We start from the raw sequence: 20980 nt of genomic DNA, 5'->3' as shown, positions 1-20980 counted from the left end.
AAGAAATCATATGAGAGATTAAAAACTACTTAGAGGTAAGTGAAAACAAACACAACATACCAAAATGTATGGGATGCAGTGAAAGCAGTGCTCCCGGGAAAATGTATAGCTGTAAACACCTGCATTAAAAAAGAAGATTGTTAAGGGACGCCTGGGTGGCTCAGTTGGTTGAGCACCCGACTTTGGCTCAGGTCATGATCTCATAGTTCATGAGTTCAAGCCCTAGGTTGGGGTCTGTGCTGACAGTTCAGAGCTCAGAACCCAGAACCTGCTTTGGATTCTGTGTCTCCCTCTCTCTCTGGCTCTTACCCACTCATGCTCTGTCTTTTTCTCTCTCAAAAATAAATAAACATTATTTAAAAAAAAGAAGTTGTTAAATCGGTAACCTAACTTTATACTGTAAGGAACTAGAAAAAGAAAAGCAAACTAAACTCAAGGCTTGCAGAAGGCAGGAAACAATGAAGATTGGTGGGGCAGCAAAAGTAGAGAACAAAAAAAAAAACAACAATAGAGATAATCAACAAAGCCAAAAGCTGGTTCTTTGGAAAGACCAACAAAATTGACAAACCAAACCAGACTGACCAAAAAAAAAAAAAAAAAAGAGAAAAACTCATATTACTAAAATCAGAAATGAAAGACATTACTATCAACCTTAGAAATAAAAATGATTAAAAGGGAGAATACTATGAACAATTGCACAAATTAGGTACCTAGGTGAAATGGACAAATAATATACTTAGGAATAAATTTAGGAAAATTTAAACTCTGAAAATGACAGAACATTGTTGAAAAAAATTAAAGAAGACATACCTTAATAGAAAGACATCTTGCATTTGTGGACTGGAAATGCACATCTTGCATTGTGCATTTAAGATGGTAAACTCCTTGAAGTGGTCTACAGAATCAATGCATCCCTATCAAAATCCCAAAGGCCTTTTGGGGCAGAAATGGAAAAAGCAATTCTAAAATGCATACAAAAACACATGGGACCTTGAAGAAATTTTGAAAAAGAAAAACAAAGTTGGAAGACTCAAATTTTCTGATTTCTAAACTTACTACAAAGGGTGGTAGGAGAGACAGGCAAACCATAAAAGAGACTCTTAACTGTAGAGAACAAACTGAGGGTTGCTGGAGAGGAGGTGGGTCGGGGTTGGGCTGCATGGGTGATTGGTACTATGGAGGGCACTTTCTGGGATGAGCAGTGGGTGTTGTACATAAGTGATGAATCACTAAATTCTACTCCTGAAACTAATATTACACTATATGTTAACTAACTGGAATTTAAATAAAAACTTGAAATAAACAAAAAACCTCAAAAGCCACAGTAATCAAAACAGTGTGGTACCAGCAAAAGGGTAGACATATATATCAATGGACTAGAACTGAGACTCCAGAAATAAATATATACATCTATGATCAATTATTTTCAACAAAGATGCAAGATCTTTTAAAGGTTTTAGACTCTCTTCAACAAATGGTGCTAAAACAACTGGACATCCGTATGCAAAGGAATGACACCAGACCCTATCTCACCAGATACCACACAACAATTAACTCAAAGTAAATGGAAAATCTAAATATAAGTATTAAAACTATACAATTCTGAGAAGAAAAGGCAGGGGTAAATCTTTATGACTCCAGGTTGGCCAACATGGTTTCCTAGATATGATACCAACAACACAGGCAGCAGCAACAGCAACAACAACAACAACAACAAGATATATTGGATTTCATCAGAAGTTAGAAATTTTCCCTTCAAAGGCTACTACTAAGAAAATGAAAAGACAACCTACAGAGTGGGACAAAATATTTGCAAATCATATAAGTCTGATAAGGGTTTAGTATCCAGAACATATGAAGAACTCTTACAACAATAAAAAGACAAAAAGTCCAGTTAAAAAGTAAGGAAAAGATTTGAATAGGCATTTTCAGAAGAATCTATACAAATGGCCAAAAAGCACATGAAAAGATGTTCAATGTCATTAACCACTTTATTAGGGAAGTGCAAATCAAAAACATAATGAGACACCACTTCACACCCAGTAGGATGGCAGCCAACCAACCAACCATTCAATCAATAACTAGTGTTGGTGAGGACTGGAGAAACTGGAACCCTCATCCACTGCATGTGTGAATGTAAAATGGTGCAGCCCTTGTGGAAAAGAGTCTAGTAGTTACCCAGTAAGTTAGACATAGAATTACCATTTGACCCAGTAATTCTACTCAAGGTAGAAATGACAACAGGTACTGAGACAAATCCTTGCACATGAATGTTCACAGTGGCACTACTCACACAGGCGAAAGGTGGAAACAGTACAAATGTCCATCAACTACTGAGTGGATAAACAAAATATAGGACAGCCATACAATGGATTATTGAGTCACATAAAGGAATGAAGCACTGTTATATGCTATAACAATGGATAAACCTCATAATCATTATGCTTAGTGAAAGAAGCCAGACACAAAGGTCTCCTATTGTATGGACGATTCTCTTTACATGAAATGCCAGAATAGGCAAATCCATAGAGACAGAAAGTAGATTAGTGGTTTCCAGGTGCTGGGTGCTGGGGTGGAAGGGGGAAGGGCGGAGAAATGGGGCGTGACTGCTCAATGGGTACAAGGTCTCCTTTTTGGATGATGGAAAAACACTCTGGAACTCAACAGTGCCAATGATTGCACAACATTGTGAATTTACTAAATGCCCCAGAATTTCAAAATGATTAAAATTGCAAGTTTTATGCTATGCATATCTTACCACAAGAAAGGACAAATAAATATACAAATTATTCGGGGGTGGGGTGGGGAAATACACGTGAAATTACGTCAAATAAGTAGAGGACAGCATAACTTGGTAGAAATCCTGGAATAAAAAAAAGTACTTATACATGAAATAACCACATTAAGGATTTATGGGTGCAATTTTTGCACAATTGTTAAATAATGAACTATTCTAAATTTGTGCCTAAGTACTGAAAGGCAGCATCAGATGTTTGTAGGGGCCCAGTAAGAAAAGGAAGATACTAAGAATTATCCTCTGCCCTGGTTCTGACACCTTGCCCTCTTTTGGACCTTTAGAGAGGTGTTGCCCATGACCGCCCATCCTTCCGTTCACCAGTGGAATTTTTTGTTGTTTTTTTTTCTGCCTTCAAAAACAACCAGTTTCTTTTCCTTCTACACCCTCTTTTCCTTCCCGTCCTTCCTGAACATCGCTTCTGATTCAACCTTCTTAGACCTAGGGCATCAACTCAATTGTGTAACTTCCTCTGCTCAGAAGCCACTGCTGGACAAAGGTGTACCAGGACTCTTCAGAAGGTGATGAAAATATCCTTTATCTTAATCATGGTAGTTGTTACTCAAACTAAATACATTTGTCAGAGCTCACTGAACTGCACATCTATAGAGAGTGAATTTTACTGTAATGAAATTACAGCTTGATAAACCTAACTTATCCCCAGCTTCCACTTAGCAAAAGTGGAAGTTGAGACCAACTTTTCAACATATAAAATTATTTCCACATTAGAAACCATCTGGAGGGATGCACAAGATGCAAATTCTGTTAAATGAATGAAAATGCTCTTGGGATGACCAAAGCCATCTTTGTGTTATAAAGTGTCCCTTGTTGGCCTTCCCAGTTCCATGAGGCTTCCTAAGGTGCTCCTGCCAAGGAATCACTGAACTTCCCCTTGCAAAGGAGTGTGATCGGGTGTGGCCAAGGATCTTAGGAGTCCTGATGGTATATGCTCTCCCTCTGGGGTGATTCTTGGGCCAGGATATGTTTTGTACCTAGGAGGCACCTTTGGGCTTGGGGAAACAAAAAGGACCAGAGAGGGGCTCAGGGTAAAGAGAGCCAGAAGGATGCATGACCCAAGCAGAAGATATAGTCTTGGACAGGGGGGCAGTTTGTCCATAAGACCCACAGAACAGGAGGGCAGGCAGGGTGTCAGGGCAAAGAAGCATCAGGGTGCATGAACTAGCTTGGGCTGCCATAACAAATACCACAGGCTGGGGGGCTTAAACCACAGACACTTATTTTCTCACAAAATAAAGGCTCTCTGGAGACTCAAAGTCCAAGATCAAGGTGTTGGTAGGGTTGATTTCTTCTGAACCACTCTCCTCGGTTTGTGCCTGGCCATCTTCTGTGTTGCCACATGGTTTCTGGTCTGTGTCCTAACCATCTCTCCTCATAAGGATACCAGTCCTATTGGATTAGGGTCCACCCCCAATGACTTCATTTAGCCTTAATTATCTGCTTAAAGGCCTTATCTCCAAATACAGCCACATTCTGAGGTAGTTAAGACTTCAACCTATGAATTTTAGGGGGTCAATTTAGCCAATAACAGTGTATTTGGCACCAACAGCCCTGAGCTCCATAGAAGGTGGTGGAGGCCTCTGCAAACATTAAAAATCCTTTGTTTGTATCAGAAAGGGTGATACTGAAAGTCCAAGAGCTTTCCAATGTTCCTAATTTGGCACCACTTTGCTGCCAACACGGCCATGACATGAGCATGATCAACGAGACATCATTAGCTCAAGCAACCAAAACTTGTGACATTCTAGCCAAACTCTCAATGGTTTAATATGTAAGTGGGATCTCAGGTAAAGACCAGCAAAAGAATTTGCCCTTATAACCAGAAGTATCTGAAAAGCTGTTTGGTCCATAAATAACCAATGTCTATGTTCCTAAGGACCTGAGGAGATTAAGACCTTGCAGAGGATGAGAAATATGCACAGAGAAGGAGGTGTAAGCACAGTGATCATACCTCCTGCTTTTTTTATGGAAGCATTTTAACAGACAAATGGAAAAGGTGGTCAGTAGCAAAGATTGTAAAATCCTATAAAAGTTAAAAGAACAATAAAATATTTCCTTGCTTACTGATCATACAAGGAAAAGGGCTTTGGGAAATAGCCTGGCAGTTCCCCAAATGGTTAAACACAGAGGTACCATATGGCCCAGACATTCCATTTCTAGGTATAAATGAGAGAGAAATCAATACATATGTCCGCACAAAATCTTCTCCATTAATAATAATCCAGCAATATTTTTCACGATAGCTAAAAAGTGGAAACAACCCAATGGCCATCAGTTGTTGAAAGGACAAACAAAATGTGGTATATCCATATAATGGAGTATTATTCAGCTATAAAAATGAAGTACTGACTCATGCTACAACATGCATGGACCTTGAATATAATACATAAAATGAAAGAAGACTGACTTATCAAACCACATCCTGTGTGGTTCCATTTGTATGAAATGTCCAGAACAGGTAAATCCAGAGTGTTATAAAGCAGATTAGGGCTGGGAGAGAGAAGGGAAGTTGGGGGGTGACAGGTAAGGGATGCAAGGTTTATGTCTGGGGTGCTGAAAATGTTCTAAAATTGATTTCAGAACATGGATGACTTGTATGGTATGTGAGTTACATCTCAATAAACTAGTTTTTTACTTGTTTTTAATTTTTATTTTTAATAATTGATTGATATTTGACAGAGAAAGCAAGCCAGCACACAAGTGGGGGAGAGGGGCAGGGAGGAGAGAGAGAATCTCAAGCAGGCTCCATATTCAGCATGGAGCCCGATGCCAGGCTTGATCCCATGACTGTGGGATCATGACCTGAGCCAAAATCAAGAGTTGGATGCCCAACCGACTAAGCCACCCAGGCGCCCCTCACCTTTTTAAGTTTATTTGCAAAACCTTTTTTTTTCTTTTAAAGAAAGTACAAGTAAAGCAAAACTGAAGGTCCACGCTGCTGTTGCTGCTAACCTTCTAAGAGGACAAAGGAGTGAGACATCGGGAAGCTGGAAAACATGCTAAAAGCCCTTCTCATTATAGATGCTACCAAAGAAGCAAGAAAGAAAAGAAAGAAACAAAGAATAAAAAGTATCACTAAAATCTCCCAGTAATATTCTATGCAAGTGATTATGCCTTTTGAGAATACAGGGTTGGGGGGTTAGGGCTGTTCTTTAAAAACCCTTTTACTTGGGGAACTGAGAGTATACCAAGTTGAGTCTGGAACAGTTGCTAAAGACAAGAAAACTGCCCTGCCCCAAGTAAATGTTTCAGTGTTCAGAAGTCCACAGAGATGGTAAAATATAAAAAGAATCAGAAACTGCTGATGCATTGAGACCAAGTCTATGCGGCAAAAACTGCGCGCAACTGGGACGGTGGGAGGGAAGGATATTTTCTGCTTTTCAATTGGTTTCTTTTCTGAGCACAAGTGCTTTCTATGTCCTCCTAACAATGCAGAGCCCACTAAGTGTGGATACACAACACCAGCCTTTGTTCCACTTCAGAGTTGACAGTTTTTGCTATTCCAGTTTTGGCTGTTCCTCAAGATCATGAAAAGCAGCACACTCTGGTTTCTGAAAGTTCAGTAGGTCACTGCTCCAGATGGAGCACCCAAGACGGAGGGGCGCTTTAAAGTATAAAAGAGGAGTAAATGTGTCATTGCTGCCTGAGGAAACGTACCATGTCTCAGCCCCTCCTCTTCACCCGCACAACACTTCATGTATTTTTACCACACTGATGACTTAGTTCTCTTGAGTCACTGAGGTGCACAGATGAAGTCTTGTCTCCATATCCCAGTGACCAGCCCAGGGCCAGTGCAGGCTGGATTCTCAGAAAATGAGGTAGTTGATGCTACTGCACATTTATATGTGCTTTAGTTGGCCTGGGCTTCCATAACAAAATATGGGCATACAAAGAGATATTGCAGGTTCCATTCCAGACCACTGCAATACAGTGAATATGGCAATAAAGTGAGTCCAATGGGTTTTTTGGTTTTCCAAGGCATATAAAGGTTATTTGCACTGTACTGTAGTCTATTAAATGTGCAACAGCATTGTGTCTGAAAAAAACAATGTCCATACTTTGGTTAAAAAATAATTTACTGCTAAAAACTGGTAACTATCATCTGAGCTTTCAGCAAGTCCACTGTTTTGCTGGGGGGGCGGGGCGAGGTCTTGCCTTAATGTTGCTGGCTGCTGACTGATCAGGGTGGTGGCTGCTGAAGGCTGGGGTGGCTGTGGCCATTTTTATAAATAAGACAACAATGAAGTTGGCCGCATCAGCTGACCCTTCCTTTCACGGACTATTTCTCTGCAGCATGTGATGCTGTTTGATAGCATCTTATTCACAGAACTTCTTACAAAATTGGAGTCAGTCATCTCAAACCCTACCACTGCTTAGCTGATATTAAATTCATGTAATAGTCTAAGTCCTTTGTTGTCATTTCAAAAATCTTCACATCATCTTCACCAGGAGTAGATTCTATCTCAAGAAACTACTTTCCTTGCTCTTCAGTAAGAAAGCACTTCTCATCCTTTTAAGTTTTTTTTTCTTTTTCTTTCTTTCTTTTTTTTTTTTTTTTTTTGAGAGAATGAGAGAGCAGGGGAGTGGGGCAGAGAGGGACGGAGAGAGAGAAGCTTAAGGAGCCTCCATACCCAGAGTAGAGCTCGATGCAGGGCTTGATCTCATGACTGTGAAATCATGACCTGAGCCAAAATCAAAAGTCAGATGCTTGACCGACTGAACCCCCAGACAGCCATCATCCTTTCAAGTTTTTAAGATTGGCAGCAATTTGTCACACTTCAAGCTCCACTTCTAATTCTGGTTCTCTTGCTATTTGTACGACATCTGCAGTTAATTCCTCCACTGAAGTCCTGAACCCCTTAAACTCATCTGTGAGGGTTGGAATCAACTTCTTCCAGACTATTTTAAAGAGTTATGATATTTTAACCTCTTCCTATGAATCATGACTGTTCTTATGGCATCTAGAATGAATCACTTCCAGAAGGTTTGCAATTTACTTTGCCCAAATCCACCAGAGGTATCACTCTCTATAGCAATGATAGCCTTACAAATATTTCTTACATAGTAAGACTTGAAAGTCTAAATTACTCCTTGACCCAAGACTGCAGAATGGATGTGGTATTAGATAAGAAAACACTAATCTTGTTGTACATCTCCATCAGAGCTCTTGGGTGACCAGGTACACTGTCAATAAGCAGTAATATTTTGAAAGGAATCTTTCTGAGCAGCAGGTGTCAACAATGGGCTTAAAATATTCAGTAAACCATACTGTAAACAGGCAGAGTAGATTTAGCATAATTCTTAAGGGTCTTAGGATTTTTGGACTGGTAAGTGAGCACTGGCTTCAACTTAAAACCACTAGCTGCATTAGTCTCTTACAAGAGAGTCAGCCTGTCTTTTGAAGCTTTGAAGCCAGGCATTAACTTCTCCTCTCTAGCTATGAAGTCCTCGAGAGCATCTTCTTCCAATAGAAGGCTGTTTTGTCTACACTGAAAACTTCTTGTTTAGTGTAGCCACTTTCATTAATGATCTTAGCTGGATCTTCTGGATAACTTGCTGTTTCACCTTGCTGCTTGCACTTTGATGTTATGGAGACGGCTTTTTTCCTTTAACATCATGAACCACCCCTGCTGGCTTCAGACTTTTCTTCTGCAGCTTCATGGACTTGAAGAGAGTTAGGGCCTTGCTCTGGATTAGACTTTGGTTTAAGGGAATGTTGTGGGATGGTCTGATCTTGTATCCAGACCACTCTAACTTTCTCCAAATCAGTGATTAGGCTGTTTCACTTTCTTATCATTCATGTGTTCACTGGAGTAGCACTTTTCATATCCTTCAAGAACTTTTCCTTCACATTCATGACTTGGCTGTTTGAAGCTTTTGGTCTATCTTGGCTTTTGACATGCCTTGCTTAATAAGATTAATCATTTCTAGCTTTTGATTTAAAGTCAGGGATGTGTGACTATTCCTTTCACTTGAATACTTAGAGGCCATTATAAGGTTATCAACTGACTTAACTTCAATATTGCTGTGTCTCAGGGAATAGGGAGGCCTGAGGAGAGAGAGGGAGACAGACGGGGGAATGACTGGTTGGTGGAACAGTCAGAACATGCACAACATTTATTGTTTAAGCTTGCGGTCTTATGTGGGTGAGGTTCATGGCACCCACATATACAACAGAACATATAAGATCACTGACAACCGTAACAAATATAATAATCATGAAAAAGTTTAAAATATTATGAGAATTACCTAAATGTGACACAGAGGTGTAAATGAGCAAATGCTTTTGGAAAAATGGCCCCAATAGACGAGAACTGCAGGTTGCCACAAACCTTTACTTTGTAAAAACAAAACAAAACACAAAAAACAAGCATTATCTGTGAAGTATAATAAAGTGCAATAAAACACAACATGCCTATACCATGGGCTGGGTGGCTTAAAAAACAGATTTCTCATAGTTCTTTTTATTTTTTTTAATGTTTATTTATTTTTGAGAGAGAGAGACAGAGTGTGAGCAGGGGAGGGGCAGAGAGAGAGGGAGACACAGAATCTGAAGCAGGCTCCAGGCTCTGAGCTATCAGCACAGAGCCCGATGTGGGCTCGAACCCACCAACTGTGAGATCATGACCTGAGCTGAAGTTGGACGCTTAACTGACTGAGCCACCCAGGCGCCCATTATTTTTCATAGTTCTTGAGGCTACAAATCCAAGATCAAGGTGCTGGCAAGACAGGTTTCTTTCTGAGGGCTTTTCTCGTGGCTCACAGGAGAGACTATTCTCTGCTGTGTGCTCACATGACCTCTCCTTGATGCGCTTGTGGGAAAGACACAGAATGTGTGCATTGGTCTCTTCCTCTTTTTTTTTTAATGTTTTATTTATTTTGAGAGAGGGAGTGTGTGTGTGCTCATAAGCAGGGGAGGGGCAGAGAGGGAGAGACAGAATCCCAAGCGACCTCCATGCTATCAGCACAGAGCCTGACACAGGGTTGGATCCCATGAACTGTGAGATCATGACCTGAGCTGGAATCAAGAGTCAGACACTTAGGACTTAGGATGCTTAACTGACATAAGGACGCTTAACCAACTGAGCCACCCTGGCGCCCCTTCCTCTTCTTATAAGGATACTAATCCGGGGTGCCTGAGTGGCTCAGTCGGTTAAGCGTCCAACTTTGGCTCAGGTCACAATCTCATGGTTTGTGAGTTCAAGCCCCGTGTCGGGCTCTGTGCTGACAGCTCAGAGCCTGGTACCTGCTTCAGATTCTGTGTTTCCCTCTCTCTCTGCCCCCCCCCCCCCACGATCTCTCTGTTTCAAAAATAAACATTAAAAAATAAATAAATAAAGGATACTAATCCCATCATGCTGTCCCACCCTCACGACCTCATCTAACTTAATTACCTCCCACAGGCCCCATCTCTAAATACCATCATATTGCGAGTTAGGGCTTCAACACATGAATTTGAGGGGGAGACACAATTCAATCCATAATGCCATGCAATATATCAAACATCACTACACTAGCTGCAAATCAAATTAATCAACTTTAAAGTACAATCTATGACAGAAAAGTGTACCAGGGAAGAATACAGCTAGATGAATTTTCACAAAGTGAACACACCTAGGTAACCATTACCAAAGTAAAAAAGATGGCACATACCAGCACCCCAGAGTCCTTTATGCTCACTCCCAGTCAGTACGCCCACCCTCTGCCCCCAAAATAAAACTTAACACCACAGATTTGTCTGTTTTTTCAATAATGCATAAGTGGAATCACACAGTATGGATTCTTTGTCGTCTTCTTTAGTTCAATGTTACGTCTATGAATGTTCATCTTCGTTGTTGTATAGTATTCGACTGTATGAATACAGGGTTAACTCTTCTGTTGATAGACATCTTCATTGTTTTTAGTTTTTGACAATTATGAATAATGCTTCCACAAACATTGTTTTACTTGCCTTTTGTACACACAATCTCACACACCTAATCACACACATTTCTGTTGGGAATGCGGCTAGGTGTCAAATTGATGGGTCACAGGAATAGGTATGTTCGTTCATGGTAGACAAGGTCAGTTGGAAAGTGGTAGAATGAATTTACCCTCCTATATGCCATTTGCCAGTTCTCCTCATCCTACCCTTGTCAGCACCTGAGACTGTCAGTTCTTTAAAGGTTTACCATTCCAGTAGGTATTTCTCACCTACTGGTTTCTTATTGCATTAAAAAAATTGTTTTTTTTTTAATGATTATCTATTTTTGAGAGAGACAGAAACAGAGACAGAGACAGAGCATAAACGGGGGAGGGTCAGAGAGAGAGGGAAACACAGAATCCGAAGCAACTCCAGGCTCTGAGCTGTCAGCACAGAGCTCGACGCGGGGCTGTGAGATGACTTGAGCTGAAGTCGGATGCTTAACCAACTGAGCCACCCAAGTGACCCCCTCATTACATTAAAAAAAATTTTTTTTAGCGTTTATTTTTGAAAGAGAGAAAGTGCAAGTGGGGGAGAGAGAGAGACAGAGACACAGAATCTGAAGCAGGCGCCAGGCTCTGAGCTGTCAGCACAGAGCCCAATGTGGGGCTGGAACTCATAAGCTGTGAGATCATGACCTGAGCCCAAGTCGGCCGCCCAACAGACTGAGCCACCCAGGTGCCCCTCATTGAATTTTTTATTATAAATTTGTGTTTTCCTTACTTAATGACACTGAACAACTTTTCATGTTGTGTTCTCCACCTGGATATCTTTTTTTTTATAAAGTACCTGTTGCCCAATTTCTTTTTTTTTTTCAATATATGAAATTTATTGTCAAATTGGTTTCCATACAACACCCAGTGCTCATCCCAAAAGGTGCCCTCCTCAATACCCATCACCCACCCACCCCCCATCAACCCTCAGTTTGTTCTCAGTTTTTAAGAGTCTCTTATGCTTTGGCTCTCTCCCACTCTAACCTCTTTTTTTTTTTTTTTTTTTTCCTTTTTCCTTCCCCTCCTCCATGGGTTTCTGTTAAGTTTCTCAGGATCCACATATGAGTGAAAACATATGGTATCTGTCTTTCTCTGCCTGACTTATTTCACTTAGCATAACACTCTCCAGTTCCATCCACGTTGCTACAAAAGGCCATATTTCATTCTTTCTCATTGCCATGAGTACTCCATTGTGTATATAAACCACAATTTCTTTATCCATTCATCAGTTGATGGACATTTAGGCTCTTTCCATAATTTGGCTATTGTTGAGAGTGCTGCTATAAACATTGGGGTACAAGTGCCCCTATGCATCAGTACTCCTGTATCCCTTGGGTAAATTCCTAGCAGTGCTATTGCTGGGTCATAGGGTAGGTCTATTTTTAATTTTCTGAGGAACCTCCACACTGCTTTCCAGAGCGGTTGCACCAGTTTGCATTCCCACCAACAGTGCAAGAGGATTCCTGTTTCTCCACATCCTCTCCAGCATCTATAGTCTCCTGATTTGTTCATTTTGGCCACTCTGACTGGCGTGAGGTGATATCTGAGTGTGGTTTTGATTTGTATTTCCCTGATAAGGAGCGACGTTGAACATCTTTTCATGTGCCTGTTGGCCATCCGGATGTCTTCTTTAGAGAAGTGTCTATTCATGTTTTCTGCCCATTTCTTCACTGGGTTATTTGTTTCTCGGGTGTGGAGTTTGGTGAGCTCTTTATAGATTTTGGATACTAGCCCTTTGTCTGATATGTCATTTGCAAATATCTTTTCCCATTCCGTTGGTTGCCTTTTAGTTTTGTTGGTTGTTTCCTTTGCTGTGCAGAAGCTTTTTATCTTCATAAGGTCCCAGTAATTCATTTTTGCTTTTATTTCCCTTGCCTTTGGGGATGTGTCGAGTAAGAGATTGCTACGGCTGAGGTCAGAGAGGTCTTTTCCTGCTTTCTCCTCTAGGGTTTTGATGGTTTCCTATCTCACATTCAGGTCCTTTATCCATTTTGAGTTTATTTTTGTGAATGGTGTGAGAAAGTGGTCTAGTTTTAACCTTCTGCATGTTGCTGTCCAGTTCTCCCAGCACCATTTGTTAAAGAGACTGTCTTTTTTCCATTGGATGTTCTTTCCTGCTTTGTCAAAGATGAGCTGGCCATACGTTTGTGGGTCTAGTTCTGGGGTTTCTATTCTATTCCATTGGTCTATGTGTCTGTTTTTGTGCCACCTGTTGCCCAATTTCTATTGGGTTGTCCTTTTTGACATTTCTTGATCTATGGGCATTCTTATATATTCTCAAGATGAACCCTGTCGGTTTTACGTGTTGCAAATATTTTCACCCACTCTATGGCTTGTCTTTTCACTCTCTTAATGGTGTGTCTTTACAGAGACAAATTCAAAAGTTCAATGGAGCCTAATTTATCAATGCTTTCTTCTATGATTAGTGTGTTCTGTGTCTTGTTTAAGAAATCTTCCCCATTCTGGGGCACCTGGGTGGCTTAGTCGGTTAAGCATCTGACTTCAGCTCAGGTCATGATCTCATGGTTTGTGAGTTCCAGCCCCACATTGGGCTCTGTGCTGACAGCTCAGAGCCTGGAGCCTGCTTCAGATTCTGTCTCTGTCTCTCTGCCCCTCCCCTACTTGCTCTCTGTCTCTCTCTAATATAAAAATAAAACATAAAAAAAATTTTTAAAAGAAATCTTCCCCATTCCAAAGTCATGAACATATTCTCATATCAACTTCTAGAATTTTTATTATTTTACAATTCACATTTGGATCTATAATCCTCACAAGACACATTTTAGTTTTCACTGATGTGTAACTTAGATAAGGTACACAAATCTTAACTATTCAACTTGATGAATTTATATATATGATATATGGCATATATATATATGCACACAGTTGACCTTTAAACAACATGAGCTTGAACCATGTAGGTCCACGTCTAAGTGGATTTTTTCTATAAATACAGTACAGTACTGTAAATTTTCTCTTACTTGTGATTTTCTTAATATTTTTTCTCTAGCTTACTTCATTGTAAGAAAACAGTATATGATATATAGACAAAATATGCGTTAATCAACTGTCTATGCTAATGGTAAGGCTTCCAATCAACAATATGCTATTAACAGTTTTTAGAAAGTCAAAGTTGTATGCAAATTAAAAAAATTTTTTTTAATGTTTATTTATTATTGAGAGACAGAGAGAGACAGAGCATGAGCATGGGAGGGGCAGAGACAGGAGAAGACACAGAATCCGAAGCAGGCTCCAGGCTCTGAGCGGTCAGCACAGAGCCCAACGCGGGGCTCGAACTCACAAACTGTGAGATCATGACCTGAGCTGAAGTCGGACACTTAACTGACTGAGCCGCCCAGGCGCCCCAGTTGTATGGAAATTTTTGAATGCACAGGGAGTTGATGCCCCAACCCTCATGTGTTTAAGGGTCAATGTGTGTGTATGTGTGTGTGTGTGTAAGACCCAGATGAAGATACTGAACATCTCTCACACCCTAGAAGGATCTCTCATATCTCTTTCAGTCAATAGCCCCCAAAGGTAACAATACTCTGCCTGTATCACCATCAATTATTTTGCCTGTTTCTTCATTTTATATACAGGAAATCATATATTTGGAGCTCTTCTGTGTCTGATTATAACCTGCTCGACATCATGCATGTGAGATTCATCCATGTTATTGCATGTTGCAGTTCTCCATTCATTTTCCTTACTGTATAGTATTCCATCATATGAATACATCACAACTTACTTATTCACTCTTCCTTGATGGACACTTGGATTGTTTCTTATTTCAGGGTATTATGAATAAAGCTGCTATGAATATTCTTGTGTATGTCTTTTGAAGGAAATAAATATTCATTTCTGTCAGCTATTTACCAGGATACACAAAATTTTTTATCTTACTGTACTACAAAAACCATTTAGATTTGTCAAGTTCTCCCTGCCAAGTACACATAGCATATTTTATCTGTTCCTACATCCATAATTATTTCTGGAAAAAATGTGAAAACCTTTTCTATTTTTTTATTTTGAAATAATTTCAGACGTACCCCAAATTATAAAAACAATACAAAAAATGCCCATATGGGGGCGCCTGGGTGGCTCAGTTGGTTGAGTACCCGACACTTGGTTTCAGCTCAGGTCATGATCTCACAGCTCATTCATTTGAGCCCATGCCGGGCTCCACGCTGGCTCCTTGCTGGCAGTGAGGAGCCTGCTTGGGATTCTCTCTCCCTCTCTCTCTGCCCCTCCCCCACTTGTGCTCACTATCTCTCAAGATAAATAAGCTAAAAAAAAAATGCTCATATGCCCTTCATCAAAATCCCTCCATGTCAACATTTTACTACATTTGGTTTACCAGTAATTATCTTGTGTGCATGTGTGTACGTATGACCTTGACACTGTTGAAGAGTACTGGCCAGTTACTTGGTAGACTATATAAACCTGGGTTTGTGTGACATTTCCTCATAATTAGATACAGGTGATATGTTTGGGACAGGAATACCCAGATGTGATGTGTTCTTCTCAGTGTATATGAGAAGGCACATGATAGTGTCCCATTACTGCTGTACTAATTTTAATCACTTGGTTAAGGCCAGGTTTCTCCACTGTAATATCACTATGTTTCCCTCTGTTATTAATCAGTATCTTATGGGGAAAATGCTTTGAGATTATGTAAACATCCTGTTTCTCATCATACATTCATTTCATAGTTTCAGCATCCATTGATGATTCTTTTTTTTAATTTAATTCCAGTATAGTTGACATATAATCACATTCATGATTCTTGCCTGAAATAATTTTGATGGAAATGGTTCAAAACTAGTTTTTGTTTAAAAAAATTTTTTAACGTTCATTTATTATTGAGAGACAGAGAGAGACAGAGCATGAGCAGGGGAGGGGCAGAGAGAGGGGGAGACACAGAATCCGAAGCAGGCTCCAGGTTCTGAGCTGTTAGCACAGAGCCCAACGCAGGCTCAAACTCACAAACCAAGAGATCATGACCTAAGCCGAAGTCGGAAACTTAACCAATGAGCCACCCAGGAGCCCCTATTTTTTGTTTTTAATACCCGCAAATTAAAAAAAAATCTTACGGTGATCATCAGGATTTCTCATAATTTGAACTGAAATCTGGAAGATCACCAGACATTTGCCATAAAAACATCCCCAAAGTCACCTTGAGAGAATAAAAAAAATAAAACTGGCCAACTGGTGGTGGCTGTGACACTGTTCTCAAGCAGAGTACAACTACCTCCTGGGAACCCGAGAGTCAGCCAAAGAAGACAGAGAAAGAACTCTCCTAAATGCCTCCACTTCTACACAAACCACCCCCAAACCATCCTGGTGCAGACTGAGAAAAGATGTTTTGCATGCTCAGAACATCTCTTTCTAGAAGGAGCACATACATCAGCCAGGGCATGAATGAAGAACAGGGGTCAAGTCTCACAGATCCTAAGGGCTCCTGGGGTTCAGGAGTTCAGCTCATGTCTTCCCTGGAGACAAATCAGAACATAAACTTTGCCCTTTTGTTTCCAGGAGATTCTCATTCACCTTTCTAGCTTTCTCTAGGCCGGGACCAGCTCACCTGCTTAAACAGCAAACTCAGCAGAAACAATTAATCCATAGGGGCCCTGACATCCCTAGGGGGTGGGTTAACTAGCGAGGCTCTCTGGGAGCAAAGTCACCAAGTGAGTTGATACATAAGCAGGTTCCAATTTACAAGTGGACTAAGTCCCAAAAGCTCATTCTGCAAGCCAAGGGTGATAAATAAGGTCTCTGCAGGTTAGCTCACAAAACCAGTAACTCATGGAGCAGCCTCACAGATGATTGAGGGCTGGGAAGGAAACCTTCACCCAGAACATGGTCTCTGCAAGATGAAGACTTTGACTTGAGGACCAGAAGACAACTTGCCCCAACTTGCCCAGCACAGTTTTACTCAGCAACACCTAACATAGCATCTCTGATGTATCAGGCATTGTGCTGAGTACTGGAACACCAAGGATGGGAAAGATATGGTCTCTGCCCTTGAGGGGCTTGTACAGCAGTGGGAGGTTTCTGCCAGGGGTAGACCCAGCATCACCAAGTCTCCAGTGGATGGTGGAGCATGGGTCTCACGGTCTCAACAGGTGTATTCAGACTGGCTGGTCATGAGCAGGCTCAAGGATGAGGGCTGCCTGACCAATGTGCATGGAAGCATGGCTGCTGCAAAGCACATTTCACTTAAAGGTATCCATCTACCAGTGGTTATATGGCAGTCCAATTTAAGAATTTCACCAGGAAAGGAGACACATCCATCAGCTGTTGCTTCTCTTTCCAACCCACAAAATAATAAATTTTTCATACTTGTACCTGTTGTTCTTGCTTTTACCAACTCCCTCCCTCGTGTTCCTTGAAAACATTAGCAGTTTCAAAGAAGAGGAAATGAATGACACTAGAAGGGTACAATGTGATAAAAGGTCATCTGGTGCTTGAATCTCCAATGCTGAAACCTGCAATTGCTGGTCCAAGGTCATAGCTGGCAACACTACTTCATCAGAGCTAAGATGCCACCAATTTTAAGAGCATCATGACTTTCTTTCTTTTTTTCTTTTAAAGATTTTACTTTTAAGTAATCACTACACCCAGCGTGGGACTCCAAGTTACAACCCTGTGATCAAGAATTGCATGCTCTTCCGACTGAGCCAGCCAGGCGCCCTCAGCATGACTTTCTATGACCACCAAGAAAGAAAAAAATCTGCCAAGTGAATGACACAAAGGAAGACACAGCTCAACTTCAGAGCTGTGAAGATGTGAACAAAGGTGCATCCAAGAATCAATTAAAAATGGTAACTCTGGTTAATCTGACATGTTTCAAGTACTGTGTGCTAGGTGTTGAGACAGGAACACAAGAGACAAAAGGCCATCCTACAGTCAAATGGGAAGAAGACACACTCAACATCTAAACTTAACTCCTGTCCTCTTCCTCCCCAGCACCCAGCACCAACCAGCCAGGACTATTCCTCCTCAATCTCACTCATCTGCTTTCCAGGCTAAGGAGTGAAGCCATCTGGTTTCACCATGCTCCCTCTTCTCCAGTCCAGCTCAGGGACTGCCGCTCCATCTGTCTATCCCTTCCCACTGCTGGGTGGGGGCCTCCCTAAATCTTGGAAACCCAAGCCTGTAACATTCAGCCTCCCTCGCCTACCTCTCCCACTCTCCATCACTGTCCCACAGTGTGATTTCAACATGTTGCCCCACTTTTTCTTCTTTTATTTTCCTCGCTACAAGAAAAATAAAATAATCTGTCTCAAAGTGTAGCCATGCGGTCAAATCATTATGGAATCCAAAATGCTTTGAGTCTTGATGTAAAAAAGATCCAAGATTAACTGACACTATTACAACAGTCCTGTTTTTCTGAATATTGCTTTTTTCAAGATGACTTATTCCTAACACCGTGCTTTGTGTCGGTCCTTTTAAACAAATATTTAATAGCTTAGGAATGTTAGTGAGGGCAGTGGCTCTGGTTAGCAAGCCCTCAGCTCGCACTCTGAAAGATGAAATGAGATGAGTTTTATCCACAAAGGAAAGTCAAACAGTCTGCAGTATTATAAACTGCACATCCATCAAACTAGGCATAGGCTGGGAACAGAGAGCTTTTCTGGGGGGAAAAAAAGCCATCCTCTGTGCCCTGGGGAACACTGGGAAAACACACACACACAACCACCAAATCAACCAAAACATAAACCAAGTCTCAAGTTAGTCTGAAGAAAGTTCCGTCCCAACAAAGCAAATGATGCCTTGGTGACTGTGCCACCCAGGAGAGGAGGGCCTGGCTGGTCTTGGTCTGGGCCAGCCCTGGGCCCAGCCGGCCGCCAGGGTCAGAGTAACACGTGAGCACATGTGTTTAACCAAGAAATCCATAAGGGCGCAAAAGAGGCAGGGGGTTGTGTCTGATCGGACTGACAGCGGGGTTGGGACCGTCCTAACTGGGCGAGCAGGGGAGGGATAGGAGGCCGGGGCACAGGCCTGGAGGAGAGGGGCGGCTAGTGGGGAAAAGGAAGCGGGTGCAGGATTCCCGGACAGTGGGGCTGGAAGGGCGAGGACCGCGGATGGGAAGAAGAGCGGGTTCCTACCTCCAGGGCCGCTGGGGCCTTCCCGCGCCCCCAACGATGCATGCGGAGGTTGCACTTGGGCAGGCAACAGCCGTCCAGCACCCGGGCGGCGCGCGCAGACGGCGCCCCCCAGCGGGCCCAGCCCCGCCCGCCACGTGCACATCCACGTGCACGCCAAGCGCAGCACCGGAAGCCCAAGGGTGGGCAGTGCTCCCCGCAGGCGAGGCCGGCATCAATCACGCCTCCCGAACTTTTGATCTGTGCCCTCTACTTAACGTGCAGTTGAGTCGCGGGATCCTCACCTGGGGGGCTTCCAAACAGATGGGGACACCGATCCCACAGGGAAAGGGCCTCTTGCTAAGGGACAAGGACAGAAGGGGGCGGCGCCAGGATTTAAACCCACTGTGGCCTCTCCGCCGTCAGACCACCCGGGATCTTTCCCAAAGTAAGACACTTCTCGTGTTGTGTGTTGAGAGCGCATCCCTTATAGCCACCATCCATGATTATTCACGTTTTGCTTTGAGAACAGATGTGCCCTGGGCACGTGTATCTGAGTGTGTGTGAGTGTGCGCGTCTGTTCGTTCTTTGGGGGATGTCGGCCGGTCAGATTCACACTGAACAACTGGTTGAGCCCCGACCCTTTGCCTGACCCTGAGCAAGGCCATTTACATACATTATTTCTGTTTATCTGCAGCCAGCCCTGTCATCAATTAAAACCATATCCTACTCTTCTGGGGAACTGATTTTTAATTAGACATCATGAATAGCTAATTAACTGTCCTGCGTGGTTTTCCAGGCAGGAGGGCGGTAGAGCCGAGCCGAGCTGAGCTGAGCAGTGCTACTCCTGGCACCCTGGCTAAGCCCATACTCTGAGTGAGCAGCCTCTCTTCTGGGGCCAGGAAGTGAGGGAGAGAAGGCAGAGGCCTTGGTGTGTTAGCAGGCCTTCCGAGCAACGTTGTTTCTTGACCTTTACTAACTTTGATCAGCTCATCTAGGAGTTTGAGCCCATTAATTCATGTGACTTCCATTTGTTAAAAGGGATGTTGAAGAGATTGAAAGGATCCCTTCTGAACTCCTTCCTGTTCTTTGGAGGACGTCTGCCATTTTAAATGTTTTAAACATACATAGGTGTATCCATTTTAATGAGCATCGTTTGTAAGTTTAATATGAAGAGACAGATCCAGCCCCAGGCAAAGTTGAAAATACTAACCTACACAAGAATAATCCTTTTTTGGTATACGAATGCTCCCACCAACACTAGTTCATTGGATCTTCACTGTAGGCTGGAGGGTGCTGACTACTCATTTTCCAGTGGAAGAAACTGAGGCTTGGAGGCCAGCTGCCTGACCCAGAGCCATACACTGGGGTATGAGAGCCTACATTTAATCCCAGGGCTCTCATTGCTACTGGTCTGTCTTTCCTCATGTCACCCAGGGTTTTGCTCTCACTTTAGGAACCTGTTGTTCTCACTTCTTTGTGTGGAGGCCCTGTGTCCTTGAGGCCCTCCACATTCCTCCCAGAGGACCCTGGAAGGAAAGAAAAGGAAATTTGGCCAACAGGGCTGCCTCAGGTGGCTCAGAGACTCCATTAGAGGGCCTCTTCATGCAGCAGGTCATGCCTGCTGAAGGCCCGCCCAGTCTCCTCCTCCTCCTAGGATCTCTGTTCCTTCAAGTCCTGCTCTGCCCGACCCCATGTTGTGTGTGCCCACTCCTCGTGACTTGATCTCTTAGCCTGGTTAAAAAGCTGTGTTCCCAAGAGTCCTTTGAATAGTAACCATAGAGATGGGATCGACTCAGGAGAAAGGCTTTAGGCAAGTTGGCCTTCCTTACTCCTTCCAGGGAGAGTGGGTGCTTAGTCTTACAAAGGCCAACCTGGAATGACAGTTTCAATTATTTTATTCATTTATAGCTGCTTCTTCATGTAATCATCTTTTATTGATCATCTAGAAGGAGCTACATACGCTATATACATTGTAATTCAATCCTTTTTAAGGACCCTACAGAAGGGAAATTGGAGGTTCAGAGAGCTTAAGTTGCCCCAGTTGCAGAGCTGCTAGTACCATCTGAGCCCATGTTTCTCTGGCTCCATTGTGTATACCTTTTTCTTCATACTCCACGGTCTG

General features: G+C 42.3%; 1 protein-coding gene across 7 annotated transcripts in view; it reads right to left on the bottom strand.

The window, feature by feature from the left end:
• The window catches only part of FAM178B (family with sequence similarity 178 member B), a 113937-nt gene extending 94941 nt beyond the window's left edge, over positions 1 to 18996 (bottom strand). For all 7 annotated transcript variants that reach the window (XM_027072604.2, XM_015074118.3, XM_015074119.3 and 4 more), the window contains exon 1: positions 18880 to 18996. In XM_027072604.2, the coding sequence (XP_026928405.1) occupies positions 18880 to 18921 (42 nt within the window). In that variant the 5' untranslated portion in view covers positions 18922 to 18996. The remainder of the gene's footprint in view (positions 1 to 18879) is intronic.
• Between the last annotated feature and the right edge of the window lie 1984 nt (positions 18997 to 20980).

The sequence above is a fragment of the Acinonyx jubatus genome, chromosome A3, assembly GCF_027475565.1.
Source record: "Acinonyx jubatus isolate Ajub_Pintada_27869175 chromosome A3, VMU_Ajub_asm_v1.0, whole genome shotgun sequence".
NCBI lineage: Eukaryota > Metazoa > Chordata > Mammalia > Carnivora > Felidae > Acinonyx > Acinonyx jubatus.
The sequence above is the reverse complement of the archived record's forward strand: the minus strand, read 5'-3'. Positions and strand labels throughout refer to the sequence as shown.